We start from the raw sequence: 9,836 nt of genomic DNA, 5'->3' as shown, positions 1-9,836 counted from the left end.
TCCACCTCAGTGCTCTTCACTCTGTTTGGAAAAGGATTTTCTCACTGTCTTGTGTTGCAGGAGCGCTTCGGCCTACAAGGGCAATACCATGTGTTATAAAATTAAACATCTGGCTCAAAAACTGACACACAGTGCATATAAGATGGACCTCCATGATTCAAAAACACACATCTTCAGCTTTAATTAAACACTGTCTTTTACGCTCCTCTGAAAACCATTTGATATATAACTATATATATATACACACTGCGTGGAAAAGAAACTGTCGGCAATCTTGTGAGTTTGATTCATACATTGATAGTTTGTGTTGTTAATTATATGATGCTGTGAGCAGTTTAGCACTGCTGCAGTTCATATTACAGTTTCCCCTGCATTGTGTTCATTATTAGGGACAAGTAAATTGATTATTTATCAAATTTGAATGATGTTTTAGTATTTTTGACAGTATGAGTGAGTTTAATTTGTTGATAGAACGATCATTAATCTAGTTAATGATTTAATGCACTGAGCTCTGCAGTCACAACACTCTACAAGAGCAGAAGGTTACTTTTAATTATTTTAAACCTACTTCCTAGTCAAATTAGAATGATTTCTAAGTTTTATATATCATTTGTGATTGCATTTTCTATAGATATGATCAGACGTGCAGTCTACCAATGATATTAGAGCGACTGCACTAGGAACTTCACAGTACAGAGACTAGCGACATTCAGCGATAAAGTCGCTGGCGGTGTGAACGGGGTTAGAGCTAGACCCTCTTATCTCCTTACAATAATACGATCTCTGGAAAGGTGGCTAGAGCGCCGCCTGGAGGACGAGACCGTTACCGTCTGATGACTTCAGTCGCCTATTACCACGCCGTCTTGTGTTCCTCCAATCAGAATCACTTCCTGTCAAGATCGGATGGATTATCATATGTTCATTCTGAAGAGAAAAAGACAGATCTGCTCTGATTCTTAAACTATAATACATATATGTAATGTGAATATTTGTGTTATGACATTAGATTTAGACTCGACACACGAGAGGTTTAGTCAAACTACTGAATGATTTCCTTAGCGTCGCCGCGCGCACTATTATAAACGTTATAACGATATTCGGCGATTATTTCTTACTACAGCATAGCAATTACAGCATGATAATTTAGTGAACTTGAGGCAGTTCTGTGAAAAAGCGCGTTTAATATCATGGACAGCGCGTTATCGCCTGTTTCACACTGAGCTAAAGCTAATGCTAATGCTCGGGGCTCCTCAAGCGTTCGGGAATAAAGAGTTAATCCGCCTTCCGCCGTTTCTCTGAGAGGTGAAGGCTGACCGGTGGATGTGAGTCCAAACACACCGGCTGACCATCAGGGTCGCTGAAGCTCGAGCGGGTCGGTGTGTGACGCGATGAGCCCTCAGAAGAAGATGAAGAAGAGGAAAGAGCTGAACGCGCTGATCGGCCTGAGCGACAGCAGCAGGAGGAAGAGCAAACACCGGCTGCTGCGGACCGAGCCGCCCGAGAGCGAGTCCGAGTCCGGGTCTGACGAGCAGGAGTTCAGCGGCGGCCGGACCGGCCTGTTCGGGAAGTGAGTGTGTGTTTCACTTCGGTTCTGACGGACGATCAGTCCGTACTGATCGTTCCATAGAAAAGCTTTATACAGTTGAGTGAATCTGCAGAGGGTTGTAAACATCGCATTTTTATGAAGTCCTGCCCTGATGAAGCTCTTTCACGTGACAGATTGACATCTAGTCCACAAGAGACAATAATAACTGATGCTGTCGAGAAGCTTCACATCATGTTTCCTTCCTGAGCATCAGTCCCTCAGTGTCAGTGGATCTGAACATCATACAGAAGATGCTGGAGAACCAAAGGATGAACAGGAGCAGCTTCAGAGAAATCTGAAGATCCACAGAAGATGAAGCTCCTCAGCAGTTATTAGTGTCTGTTCTGGACTATATGTCCATATCTGTGATGTGCAGGAGCTTCATCAGGGCAGGACTGAATAAACTATGACATTTTATGATCCATTCTTTCAGCCATGATCCTCTGTAGATTCTGCACAGGTTACAGTCGCGAGAGCTGCATGTGTTTCATTTAAAGCTGTGGCACATACAGATCTACACACACAGGTGATCATTCCTCAGTCACATGACCTGTTTTATTGAGGAAGTAAAAGAAAGTGTTGCTGCTAATGCTGACTGTTTACATGATGTGATTGTCTCAGTAATCAGAGTAAGGAGTTCATGTCAGTAAGATGTTTACTCTTCACTCCTGTTTACATGTGATTTTCATTATTCTGATTTGAAGTGTGGTTATTTTTACCACATTATTCACATATGCACGAACTCGCATACAGTCGGTGTTACTGGCCACTGTTTTAATCTACTGACGTCACATGCAAAACACATTTCTGTGGATGTATTGGATTTTTTTGGGGATGTGTCTAAAATGCCTTAATTTCAGTGTTTTCAGTCATCAATACTGCATTACATTCATGTCATGCAACATTGTAAACATGAACTCAGTTTCTTCAGCAGCCCAATAATGCCTTCTTTGATTATTAATATCATCAGTGTTCGTCACTTCGGTCAGAGTTCAGGAGATACCATTGAAGTCTTGACATATTGTCCGTAAAATCAGCATATGGCACATATTTTACTGCGATTTTGGTTGCTATAATGAACTTAATCGCATCAATTTGATTGAAATATTGTGTTTACATGAGGTAAAGTTTAATCAACATTCATGTTAATCTCAGTATGAGTGTGCAGGTAAACACACTCCGTGTCAGTGACACATTACGGCACAGTGATTAACTAGAATAATTAAAGGATTAGTTCACTTTCAAATGAAAATTAGCCCAAGCTTTACTCCCCCTCAAGCCATAGGTGTATATGACTTTCTTCTTTCTGATGAACACAATCTGAGAAATATTAATAAATATCCTGACGCATCCGGGCTTTATAACGGCATATTTAACAAGTTATGAAGTAAAATATTTAGCTTCCGCCAGACCGCCTTCCATATTCAACTTACGAAAAAAGTTCTTGAATACGGAAAGAGGTTTGAAAGTCATTTAAACCTACGATGGCTTGAGGGTGAGTAAAGCCTGGGCTAATTTTCATTTGAAAGTGAACTAATCCTTTAAAGTGAAAGCTCTTCATGAGAAACAGCTGGTTACAGTGAAGTAAACTACGGCAGGCCGATCAGGACACGTTACAGCTGCTGCCACATAAAACACTGAAGACTGAGTTGAAATGAACTCGCTGGTGATAAACTTAAAGCTTCTGCAAAGGAAAACAGATCTTTTATCCCAGAGGAAGCATGTAATGACAATGGTGGGTTTGTTTATGTGCTGTAATGCACTGCTGTGTGTGTGTGTGTGTGTGTGTGTGTGTGTGCTGCAGGAGCTCAGTGCAGTGCTGCTCGCTCTGTTACCCGCTGTGTGTCTTCATCCTGCTGGCCGCGTGCGTCATGGCCTGCGCCGGACTCATCTGGATGCAGATCGCCCTCAAAGAGGACCTGGACTCCATGAAGGAGAAGATCCGCACCAGTACGTCCTCATCCGACCGCACGACACACACACGAGATCAGAGTCCTGCACTGATGCTCAACCATTCCTTCATTCACGTTATTAGAGAAATACAGCTCGGTCTTCATAATCTCCATGCCATCATTCACTCACATTCATCAAACACCTTCATATAGAGCAGGCTAACAAAAAATATGTTCTAAGAATGTTTTGCTAACGTTCGCATTGTTATGAAAATGTTATTGTTGTTATGTTCTGTAACAAACACCTAACTAACTTCCAACTAAAAGATTGTTTTTGTGTTAACGTTTTGAGAACATTATTAAAGACCAGATTATTTGAACGAAAGGTTCTACTAACGTTTGTTCATAACTCTGAGAGAACGTTTCTGTTAGTCTGTCCCACCTCAGACGTGAACAGGAGTGTGAACAGTGTTTCCTGTTGTCCTGGTCAGTGACAGTGATGGTTGTTGTTGATGTGTGACAGTGGAGAGCAGCCAGAAGCTGTCGTCACATGAGATCCTGAAGCTCAGTGAAGAGCTGAAGGCCAAACAGATGAAGCTGGACGACATGGAGAGCGGAGAGCGAGGCCTGGCCCGACTCTGGTCCAACCTGACGGAGGTCAATCAGAAGGTGAGTGACGCGTGTCAGCGGATGAACATCATTAACTCTCATACTAATAACTGATTAACTATTTCATTCTGTTTTCTGCCTAATGTGTTTGTAGTAATTGAATGGTAGAATGTTATTGAAATTTAAACTACACAATTATTGTGTTTATCTCGAATAATTATGATTAGAAGGAATGATGACGATCATTAATAATCGTGACAGGCCACATGTTTAAAGATCCCAAGCTCTTCTCAAGGCGTCTCAGAGCACATTGATCAGCACATGTGACCGATGTGTGTGTCTCCTGCAGCTCAGCGCTCTGGATTCTGCCGTCAATCATCTGAAGGCCAACATCAAATCCGCGTCAGACCTCATCGCTCTTCCCAGGAGCGTGGAGGAGCTGCAGAAGGTTTGCTGCTGTTCATCTGGATCTCCAGCGCATGTAAAGAGACATGTCTCACAGCGTTCTGTGTGTGTGTGTGTGTGTGTGTGTAGAGCGTGGCTTCCATCGGCAGCACCGTCACCAGCCTCCAGCACGACGTCACCTTGATACAGACTGTCGTGGAAGAGAGAAGAACAGGAGCAGATCAGCTGAAGGACAGCACGGTACGACCATCAAGAACGGAGGGAAACCACACGCTTACACTGTCAACATCTCAGGACAGTTTTCGACAGAATTCACCATCCAACTCTGTGTTTAAATCAGAGACGCTGTTAAACCATCCTTCAGTCGTCATTTACTCGCCCTTTCCAAACCTGTGTGACTGACTTCCTTCAGCCAAACACAAACAGAAGATATTATCAGAAGTGTTTTTCTCAGTACAATGGAAGTCATTGCTCACCAAAACTGTTTGTTTCCCAACATTCTTTAAAATATACCTTCTGTTGTGCTCATCTGAAGCAGGAAGGTCATGCAGGTTTGAGTGACATGAGGATAAACGAGGACAGAATGATTATTTTCGGGTGAATAATCCCTTTAAAGAGTCTCTCGTACTCGAGAACAAATATAATGACGCTGCCTTTAGGAAACATAGTGGCCAAAATCAACACTATTTTATATCGTTACTTGAGAACATGTTAGTTGTTTTGATGTTTGAAGTGTGCCTCATATCAGTGTCTGCTGCTCTTCTGATGTGTGGTAAGAGTGATTGTGTTGATGTTGTCCTTGTTTTACATGGCCTGTCTTTACTTTCTGACCATAAAGAACGGAGGGAAACCAGTGAACGACAGCAGCTGGGCAGCACTTAAACAGGTAACACACACACACACACACACACACCTGAGAACTGGTTGTTATCCACAGCATATGAAGTCATATTCAGCCGAGTTGTGTGATTCTGCAGTCTGAATTGATCGTGATGAGATTAGTTGAGTTGAACAGATCCTTTTCACGATTCATTGTCAGCTTCAGAACTACAGAAATTGCTTATCATAATCTTTTTTTATATTGGGGGGAAAAGATGACAACTGGATATAGATGCCTCACATCTGATGTGTAAACACTGATGTGTGACGGACACCAAACGAGACTCGCAAACCATCTTAAAACTGCGGTGTGTGTGTGATTTTGAAAGAAGAGAACCATCTGATTGAGCGTCTTGATACATGACATCACTGTCAACATTAACATGTTCAGTTAACACTGCTTATCCATCAGATCGAGTTCAGACACACTGCTGGTGTTATGAGGAGATTCAGCACCACTACAGCGTCAGCGCTCCAGCAGAAACTACTGGAACACACTCCTTCACTACTCAAAAACATGATTATTAAAAAATAAATGAATTCTCTCCATCCATTCTCCAAACTCCTCGTCTCCTGTAGGGTCACGGTAATAAGTTAATGGTTGATACTAATAATATTAATATAAGTAAATATTACATTAAAACATTAGCATGTGACCTTCAAATAAGTAAACATTGCTTTAAAACAATATAAGCACAGCGGTGTGACGATACACTTGTGTCACGATACTGATCTCACCATACGATACTTTAAACACTTCCAAAATAAAGAAACTTTTCTTAAATCATTACATCTAACACATGATAAACAGTTGACAAAAAGTCATGTTCATTGGTGTTCATCAGGAATGGACTTCCTCCCGCATGAACCGGGCGATGGTGACGCCAGAATAGAAATGTTCACGATTCTGTCCAGCTGAGAGTAGAGTTGTGTTAGACGCACCTGCTCTCACTCATTACAGACGTTTGAAGGTGTTCACAGGTGGACGGGCTTCAGAATGTGCTGTGATCTGATCACGTCATGTGACCCGTCGCATGTTTAGTGTAAACGCTCACTGCCGCCCACTCACCAAACACATGATGGATCTGGCACGTGTTGTGAAAGAGCGCGCACAAACGAGAGATTCAGACTTGACTGTTGTGCCTCTCCAAACACAGGATTCATACAGAAATGATGAGCGCAGCTGTCAATCACCTCAGTGATCGCACGCTCTGAGCCATGATCAACTTAAACGCCTCTGATTGGCCATTGTGTTCACACGCTCAACACATGTCTGTGATTGGCTGTGATCGCACTTGCAGAGACTATGATTTGTTATTTATTTTGTCCAGTCTTGTAGTCGCGTCGCGTCTGGTTTGGACAGACGAAAGATGTTCTATTAACAAATTTCGGGAGGAGCACATTCAAACGATCTGTCCAATCAGCACGAGAGGTGTGTGTATATATGTAGCCGACTCAACAGTGTTCCTCGACAGTACGCCAAATACACACTCTCTTACTCTATTATTAAGTGTGAACTCGTGAAACTGCCTGTCGCTGGAGTCAGGTTAGGACACGGTGTCTGACACACGTCAGGCCTGTGCTGGCTTTACCCATAATGCAGTTGTGTGTGATGCTGATGTGGCAGGACGTGCAGGATCTTCAGGACGGTGTGAGCGAGGTGAACGGCTCTCTGCTGCTCCATCAGTCCTGGTGCCGTGAGCAGATCCAGAGCGTCCACTTCATGCTGTCCAACCTGAGCCGCTGGGTGTCTGTGCTGGAGCGGAGCGAGTCAGGTGACACGGTGAGATCACACACACACACACACACATACACACTCTCACACACATGCCGATCATTCCTCAGCTCGCTCTCTCTCTCTCACACTCTCACTCTCACACTCTCTCTCTCTCTCTCTCTCTCTCTCTCTCAGCAGTGGACAGCTCCTGCCGGTCCTCAGCTCCAGACGGCCGCAGACGCAGGTGTGTATCAGTTCATTCACGCTTGAGTTAACGCTGACCGACGGCCTGATCACGAGCCTGTGTGTTTCAGGTTCCCCCCCGCCCCGCCGCCCCAGGTCTGTGTCCCGCAGACGGTTCAGAAGAGGACCGGCGCCCTCCAGCAGGACCGAGTCTGTGACAGGTGCATAAGCTGCTCGTGTTGTCATAGTTACTGCGTCACATGCTACTTTACACTTCACAGACGTCCACTGAAGGAGTGACACTGGAAGTGACGTGTGTAAATATACTACACTCATCAAAATTACATATACAAAGTCATGGAGACTAAAAATATAAATTCTAGACCATTCTCTGCGTGGAGAACATCTGGCAGAGTCGCAGCTTTAAAGAGGATCTACTCTGCTTTTTCCCATGTTTCCCATCTTTCTTCAGTGTGTAATGTTGCTGTTTGAGCATGAAAAAGTTCCAGTTCTTCTCTATATCAGTGTCAGTGTTTCTGAACTCCTGAAACGCCTCCATCTTGAGTTTTCTTCACAATATTCCTCATTTAAATAATTCATGCGCAGAATAAAGGGGCGGGGCCTGGTTGAATTAGTTAGTAGTGTGTTGAAACTGGCGGTTATGGTAAGGGGCGGGACATTTCCCAGACACCAATCACAACACACTGCTCCAGCTGACCAATCAGAGCACACTGTGCTTTTCAGAAGGAGGGGCTTGATAGAGACAGGAAGTAAACAGAGCGTTACTGACAGACTGGGAAGAGAGGAGCTGAACAATGGAGAATATGAGGAAAATAATCAACATTCAAGCAGGAAAACCTGTTCTAGTAGAGCACAAAAACTACATCAGGACTGTAAACAGCATTACAGGTCCTCTTTAAGATATGCTGTGGTAAATTTGAACATGGATCTGAAACAGTACGTCATGAATATTTGCCTCAAAAGTCATGGAAATATTGGTAAAAATGTGTCTGAACCCTGGGATACATTTCTTTATTTTTATATCTAGCCTGAAATGTCCAGCTCATGGTTCCCCTCAGAATCTCTAGATGGCCGTGAGGAAGTCTGTGTTATGTCAGTTTCTCTGTTGATTCTGGGGTTAAAGGTGACCCGCGCTCGTTCAGCCGAACACTAGCGCTGCGATGGCGTCTGAATCTTGTGCTCTTGCTGTCAGATGTGGAGCAGCAGCTGCGGGACCGTCCGGCTCCGGGCCTGCAGGAGGTGTTCGGGTCGGACCGGGACCAGACGGACCCGCCGGAGGAGCCGCTGATCCACCGCAACTGACCTCAGACTCGCTCCGAGTGTTTGGTTTCTGTGAAGTAGCTCGAAATCCTTCATGTGACTGACAGGATTGATCACCTGACGCTCAGCTCTGTTTCACACACTTTCATCTCAGATAAGAGTGAATCTCAGTCCTGTCAGGATCAGATCCAGTGTGTCAGAGAGCATGAGTGTGTTCTTCACTGTATTTTACCCTGAATCTGCCCAAAATCAAACATGCTAGTTTTTGTTGTACTGCTGATTTAAATAAGTCTTTGTTTTCCAGTATAATGCAGTAAATTATTACAGTCATGAGGATGAAACAATCGCAGACGCCCATCAGAAGATCTGATGCATTAATGAGGCATTCAGTGTTTTCAGCATTCACTGTCACATGTTTATTTCCTCTGACAAACTCCCTTGACTTCTGCTGAACCTGGACGTGATTTAGTGAGATTCACTCTTACGTATTTACTCAAGTATCTGTCTCTGTATGAACTGAGGGCAAATGAAGAGTGTTTTAAACTGTCAGATTAGCAATAATATGATCCATATGATTGCTTTTAGTGGATGTAATCACATATTTATGATATAATCCATGCACTCAGCTACTTGTTTGATCAGATGTAGGTTTTAATTTAAAGTACGTTCAGCACAATGGTGTGTGTGTGTGTGTGTGTTGTGTGTCTCTTTGATTCCTCATGCACTGAGTGTGTGTGAGTGTTGAGTGCGTGGTTTTTCTGCACGAGTGTGTGTTTGTATAAATGTGTGTGTGCAGTGTGTTTGTATGAGTGTGTATGCGTGTGTCTGCAGACTGAAGGCCTCACAGACGCTGCTTTAGTTTTGTTCTTCTCCAGTCGCTTGAAAATAAAGTCTCACAGACTCTGCTGTTGCTTTATAAAAGGTGTAAATATTGTAGAATTGGACATTTCTATGTCAGAAACTAATTTTAAGCAGTAGGAAGATGATGATGATGATGGCATCTGTACATGGTGAGTTTGCACTGCATGTTCTCTTTAATGTAACATGAATAAAAGCTGATTTTAATGAAGTGTCCGTCTGTCTCTTGATCGGTGAGCGTCGAGAAGCTCGTGTAGATCTCGAGACGCTGTTGTTCGTCAGAATCAGAAATATCATCTCGTATGTGTTTCGGCTGTACTGCTTATTGCTTGCCATGTTTTAGAACAAGAAGTAAAAGTGAGTTTTCCACTTGCTTTTACAACACATGAAGCTTTTACTGTGTTTATTTGATTAGATGAAATGGCCT

At 43.3% G+C, this 9,836-nt stretch overlaps 3 protein-coding genes across 4 annotated transcripts in view; 1 reads left to right on the top strand and 2 right to left on the bottom strand.

Moving 5' to 3' along the window:
* The window catches only part of LOC127505046 (ovarian cancer G-protein coupled receptor 1-like), a 120,551-nt gene that overhangs the window by 83,689 nt on the left and 27,026 nt on the right, over window positions 1-9,836 (bottom strand). The window lies entirely within an intron of this gene.
* Window positions 1-9,836, bottom strand: part of LOC127505019 (G-protein coupled receptor 4-like) — a 104,696-nt gene that overhangs the window by 83,601 nt on the left and 11,259 nt on the right. The gene's annotated exons all lie outside the window — the stretch shown is intronic.
* On the top strand, window positions 862-9,620 carry efcab14 (EF-hand calcium binding domain 14). Of its 2 annotated transcripts, none has more exons than XM_051880217.1 (10): window positions 862-1,567; window positions 3,390-3,535; window positions 4,001-4,146; window positions 4,436-4,534; window positions 4,621-4,731; window positions 5,330-5,377; window positions 6,998-7,153; window positions 7,286-7,331; window positions 7,402-7,491; window positions 8,484-9,620. In XM_051880217.1, exons 1-10 carry the CDS (start codon window positions 1,389-1,391, stop codon window positions 8,591-8,593), a joined length of 1,131 nt encoding a protein of 376 aa, XP_051736177.1. In that variant the 5' UTR covers window positions 862-1,388; the 3' UTR covers window positions 8,594-9,620. The 2 variants fall into 2 exon arrangements, with proteins under 2 accessions (XP_051736177.1, XP_051736169.1); XM_051880209.1 differs by having other exon boundaries at window positions 7,283-7,331.

Source organism: Ctenopharyngodon idella, chromosome 2 (genome assembly GCF_019924925.1).
Source record: "Ctenopharyngodon idella isolate HZGC_01 chromosome 2, HZGC01, whole genome shotgun sequence".
Taxonomy (NCBI): Eukaryota; Metazoa; Chordata; class Actinopteri; order Cypriniformes; family Xenocyprididae; genus Ctenopharyngodon; species Ctenopharyngodon idella.
Note: the sequence above shows the minus strand (reverse complement) of the source record. Positions and strands in the feature narration are given on the sequence as shown.